Genomic DNA, 6000 nt, shown 5'->3' on the forward strand with positions numbered 1-6000 from the left:
CATACATTCTTCAAAGCAAACACCTGATCCAAACACACACACACACACACATATATATATATATATATATATATATATATATATATATATATATATATATATATATATATATATATATATATATATATATATATATATATATATATATATATATATATATGTATATATATATATATATATATATATATATATATATATATATATATATATATATATATATATATATATATATATATATATATATATATATATATATATATATATATATATATATATATTCTATTTTTTTCTTCTTTTCCTATGAGTCCAAGGGGATATGAAGCACGATAATTCCGAAGTGTACTTTTGTGTAGTAATCACATCATCAGGAGAAAAACAAGAAAGAAACATGTCAGTTGATATACAAAGAAGAGACTTAGCTAGGATGCCATTTGGTAAACATGAGATTGTCCAAGACAGAAAACGAGCGTATCTTAAGCTTATTATGTGGATGAGAATGGGAATTATTTTCCAAAATTTACCAAAAATCAAATAATCCAATTTGTATAGACCATCACTAATATTAAGGTTAAATTTCTTCGTGTATTTCATGATAGAAAATTCAATGATATTTCCCGTGGTACTGGTGTTAGAGTTAGTAACTGATATGGCATTACTCCAGTCAATACAATGATCATAGTTCTTAACGTGATTTAACTCGGCATTTCATTCATGTCCTGTTATTATACTATATTTATGTTGCTTAAGTCTAACAGAAAGATCCTTACTAGTCTGCCCAACATAAACGTTATGACAATTTCCACATGGCACTTTATAGATGCATCCAGGAGAACTTTCTGGTGAGTTCCTGATAGGGATATTCTTTATAGTAACATTGTTGCTGAAGGCAACATCTACATTAAGGGGTTTAAGTACCATGGGAAGTAAAGTAATCCTATTAACAAAAGGGCTAAATTAGAAGTTCGTGGTGTCAATGGAAGGTTTGTGTGTAACTCTATAAAATGATATCTCTGCCAACTTAAGGGATTTAGCAATGAAAGATCTAGGGTACTTTAATTTGGATACAGTAAAATATGTCTTCTCAAAGTCATCATCAATAAACTCTGGACTGCAAATGCGTAATGTCTTAAGGAACATAGACTGAAATGATAATAATTCAAGACTATTACATTGAGATGAGTAATAATGGATACATAAAGATTCATTGGTAGGTTTTCTGTATATCCTAAACTTACCCTTGTTTCCGTGCCTATGGATCATGCACTCTACAAAGGATAACATACCATTATTCTCATTTTTAACATTATACCTGATGGAAGGTACTAAATTGTTAAGTAAGGGGTGAAATGTTTATAAAATCTCATTTTTTGGCCAATCACAAAGAACATCAACAAATGTACACCTGTGTAGGTACTCAGAGAGAGCAGCTATATCACATACTCACCTTAAACCCCATCCGCTGGCAGCCAGTATGCGAACGTCGTTTTTACTAATGTAGAGAGGAGTATGCCCCCGGATATCCGTGTAACGGGAGGCAATAATAACGGTGATGTACATCCTCCAGTGGATTAAGGAAAAGCCGCCAGCCAAGACCTTCTTCAGCGCCTCATCCACCACCATCATCTGGTCAACAGGAATTAGATATACGAAAATATCTTCAGAATATTGATGACCTTGCTCTCATTCACATTTCTCATTCACATCTCCTCTCAGCTTTCTTCTTTCACACACTTTACCAAACTCAGTCACCAACTTCTGTAGTTCTCACCTGAATCAGCCACCAAGGCTGTATCATCAGCGAACAAAAACTGACTCAGTTTCCAAGCCCTCTCATCCACAACAGACTGTATACTTGCCCCTCTCTCCAAAACTCTTCCATTCACCTCCCTAACAACCCCATCCATGAAAAATTTACCCCCTTCGCCGATGTTCCCAAGTGTCCTCTTGTCTTACGCACTTTATTTACCTCCTTCCAAAACATCTTTTTATTCACTCTAAAATTGAATGATACTCACTCACCCTACTTCTCATTTCCCTCTTTTTCATATCTTGCACTTTTTTATCCTGATCTCTTGCCTCTTTCTTTCATACATCTTCCCCTCATTTGCACTATTTCCCTGCAAAAATCGTCCGAATATCTCTCTCTTCTCTTTCACTAACAATCTTATTTCTTTATTCCACCACTCACTACCCTTACTAATCTGCCCACCTCCTACATTGCTCATGTCGCAGCAGCTTTTGCGCAAGCCACCACTGCTTCCCTGAATAAATCCCATTCCTCCCCACTCCCCTTACGTCATTTACTCTCACCTTTTTCCATTCTGCATTCAATCTCTTCTGGTACCTCCGCACACAAATCTCCTTTCCAATCTCAGTAACTCTCATCACTCTTTTCACCCCAACATTCTTCTTATCGGAAAACCTCTACGTACCTTCAACTTTGCCTAAACAAGATAATGATCACACATCTGTCCTACTTACATATGTATACATATGTTTATCTCTCTTTTTGAACCAGGAATTTCCGATCAACAGTCCTATTTCAGCACACAAAACTACAAACTCTTTACCATTTCCATTTACAACACTGAGCACTCCATGTACACCAATTATACCCTCAACTGCCACATTACTCACAATTGCATTCAAATCACCCATCACTATAACCCGGTCTCGTGCATCAAAGATCCTGAAACAGGAGTGGTGGGAGTATGTGATAGAGTGTAAGAAAGTAAACTCTGTATTGATATGGATAAAACTGAAAGTACATGGAGAGAGATGGGTGGTTATTGGTGAATATGCACCTGGGCATGAGAAGAAAGATCATGAGAGGCATGTGTTTTGGGAGCAGCTGAGTGAGTGTGTTAGTAGATTTGATGCACGAGACCGCATTATAGTGATGGGTGATTTGAATGCAAAGGTGAGTAATGTGGTAGTTGAGGGAATAATTGCTGTACATGGGGTGTTCAGTGTTGTAAATGGAAATCGTGAAGAGCTTGTAGATTTATGTGCTGAAAAAGGACTGGTGATAGGAAATATCTTGTTTAAAAAGAGAGATATATACATAAGTATACGTATATAAGTAGGAGAGATGGCCAGAGAGCGTTATTGGATTACGTGTTAATTGATAGGAGCGCGAAAGTCACCCCCTTCTTTAATAAATTCCACTGCAATACCATCCAAACCCTTTGCCTTGCCGGCTTTCATCTTCCGCAGAGCTTTTACTACCTCTTCTCGGATAACCAAAATATTTTCACTAACCCTCTCGCTTTGCATATCACCTCGACCAAAACACCCTATATCTGCCGCTTTTTGATCAAACACATTCAACAAACCTTCAAAGTACTCACTCCATCTCCTTCTCACATTACCATTACTTGTTATCACCTCCCCATTAGCCCCCTTCACTGAAGTTCCCATTTGCTCCCTTGTCTTACGCACTTTATTTACCTCCTTCCAAAACATTTTTTTATCCACGCTAAGATTTAATGATACTCTCTCACCCCAACTCTCATTTGCCCTCTTTTTCACCTCTTGCACCTTTTTCTTGATCTCCTGCCTCTTTCTTTGATAAATCTCCCAGTCATTTGCATTATTTCCATGCAAACATCGTCCTAATGCCTCTCTCGGACTTTTCACTAATAATCTTACCTCTTCATCTCACCACACACTACCCTTTCTAATCTACCCACGACACGATTTTCATGCCACAAGCATCTTTTGCGCAAGCCATCACTGCTTCCCTAAATACATCCCATTCCTCCACCACTTCCTTTACGTCCTTTGTTTTCACCTTTTTCCATTCTGCCCTCAGTCTTTCCTGGAACTTCCTTCCAAAACATCTTTTTATTCTACCTAAAATTTAATGATACTCTCTCACCCCAACTCTCATTTGCCCTCTTTTTCACCTCTTACACCTTTCTCTTGACCTCCTGTCTCTTTCTTTTATACATCTCCCACTCATTTGCATTTTTTCCCTGAAAAAATCGTCCAAATGCCTCTCTCTTCTCTTTCACTAATAATCTTACCTCGTCATCCTACCACTCACTACCCTTTCTAGTCAACCCACCTCCCACGCTTCTCATGCCACAAGCATCTTTTGCGCAAGCCATCACTGCTTCCCTAAATACATCCCATTCCTCCCCCACTCCCTTTACCTCCTTTGTCCTCACATTTTCCCATTCTGTGCTCAGTCTCTACTGGTACTTCCTCACACAAGTCTCCGTCCCAAGCTCACTTACTCTCACCACTCTCTTCGCCCCAACATTCCCTCTTCTTTTCTGAAAACCCCTACAAATCTTCACCTTCGCCTCCACAAGATAATGATCAGACATCCCTCCAGCTGCACCTCTCAGCACAGTAACATCCAAAAGTCTCTCTTTCGCGCGCCTATCAATAGACACGTACTCCAATAACGCTCTTTGGCCATCTCTCCTACTTACATACGTATACTTATGTATATCTCGCTTTTTAAGCCAGGTATTCCCAAACACCAGTCCTTTTTCGGCACATAAATCTACAAGCTCTTCACCATTTCCATTTACAACACTGAACACCCATGTATACCAATTATTCCCTCAACTGCCACATTACTCACCTTTGCATTCAAATCACCCATCACTATAACCCGGTCTTGTGCATCAAAACCACTAACACACTCATTCAGCTGCTCCCAAAGCACTTGCCTCTCATTATCTTTCTTCTCATGCCCAGGTGCATATGCACCAATAATCACACATCTCTCTCCATCAACTTTCAGTTTTACCCATATCAATCGAGAATTTACTTTCTTGCACTCTATCACATACTCCCAATACTCCTGTTTCAGGAGTAGTGCTACTCCTTCCCTTGCTCTTGTCCTCTCACTAACCCCTGACTTTATTCCCAAGACATTCCCAAACCACTCTTCCCCTTTACCCTTGAGCTTCGTTTCACTCAGAGCCAAAACATCCAGGTTCCTTTCCTCAAACATACTACCTATCTCTCCTCACCAAACATGAAATAATAACCCCCTCCCCCTCATATATGCGACGTAGCGCTAGGAAAACACAACAAATGCCTCATTCGTTCACACTCAGTCTCTAGCTGTCGTGTAATAATGCACCGAAACCACAACTCCCATTCCACATCCTTACCCCACATTACTTTCCATGGTTTACCTCAGACGCTTCACATACCCTTGTTCAATCTATAGGCAGCACGTCGACCCCGGTATACCACATAGTTCCAATTCACTTCATTCCTTGCACGCCTTTCACCCTCCTGCATATTCAGGCCTTAATCACTCAAAAATCTTTTTCACTCCATCTTTCCACCTCCAATTTGGTCTCCCACTTCTCCTCGTTCCCTCCACCTTTGACACATATATCCTCTTGGTCAATCTTTCCTCACTGATTCTCTCCCTGTGACCAAACCATTTCAACACACCCTCTTCTGCTCTCTCAACCACACTTTTTTATTACCACACATCTCTCTTACCCTATTTTTACTTACTTGATCAAACCACCTCACACGATATATTGTCCTCAAACATCTCATTTCCAGTATATCCTACCTCCTGCGCAGAACTCTATCCATAGCCCAAGCCTCGTAACCATATAGCATTGTTCGAAACACTATTCATTCAAACACACCCATTTTTGCTTTACGAGATAATGTTCTCGACTTCTACACATTCTTCAACGCTCCCAGAATTTTCGTCCCCTCCTGGACCCTATGATTCACATCCGCTTCCATGTTTCCATCCGCTCCTGAATCCACTCCCAGATATCTGAAACACTACACTTCCTGCAGTTTTTCTCCATTCAAACTTACCTCCCAGTTGACTTGGCCCTCAACCCTAGTGTACCTAATAACCTTGCACTTATTCACATTTGCTCTCAACTTTCTTCTTTTACACACTATACCAAACTCAGTCACCATCTTCTGCAGGTTCTCACTTGAATCAGCCACCAGGGATGTATCATCAGCGAACAACAACTGACTCACTTCCCAAGCTCA

The 6000-nt window shown here is 39.5% G+C and overlaps 1 protein-coding gene across 1 annotated transcript in view; it reads right to left on the reverse strand.

Annotated features, from left to right (window-relative positions):
- The window catches only part of LOC139763330 (glutamate receptor ionotropic, delta-2-like), a 135100-nt gene that overhangs the window by 35610 nt on the left and 93490 nt on the right, over nucleotides 1-6000 (reverse strand). Inside the window, exon 7 of the mRNA XM_071689351.1 lies at nucleotides 1445-1623. Within this exon, the coding sequence (XP_071545452.1) occupies nucleotides 1445-1623 (179 nt within the window). The remainder of the gene's footprint in view (nucleotides 1-1444; nucleotides 1624-6000) is intronic.

The sequence above is a fragment of the Panulirus ornatus genome, chromosome 46 (assembly GCF_036320965.1).
Source record: "Panulirus ornatus isolate Po-2019 chromosome 46, ASM3632096v1, whole genome shotgun sequence".
NCBI classification, from domain to species: domain Eukaryota; kingdom Metazoa; phylum Arthropoda; class Malacostraca; order Decapoda; family Palinuridae; genus Panulirus; species Panulirus ornatus.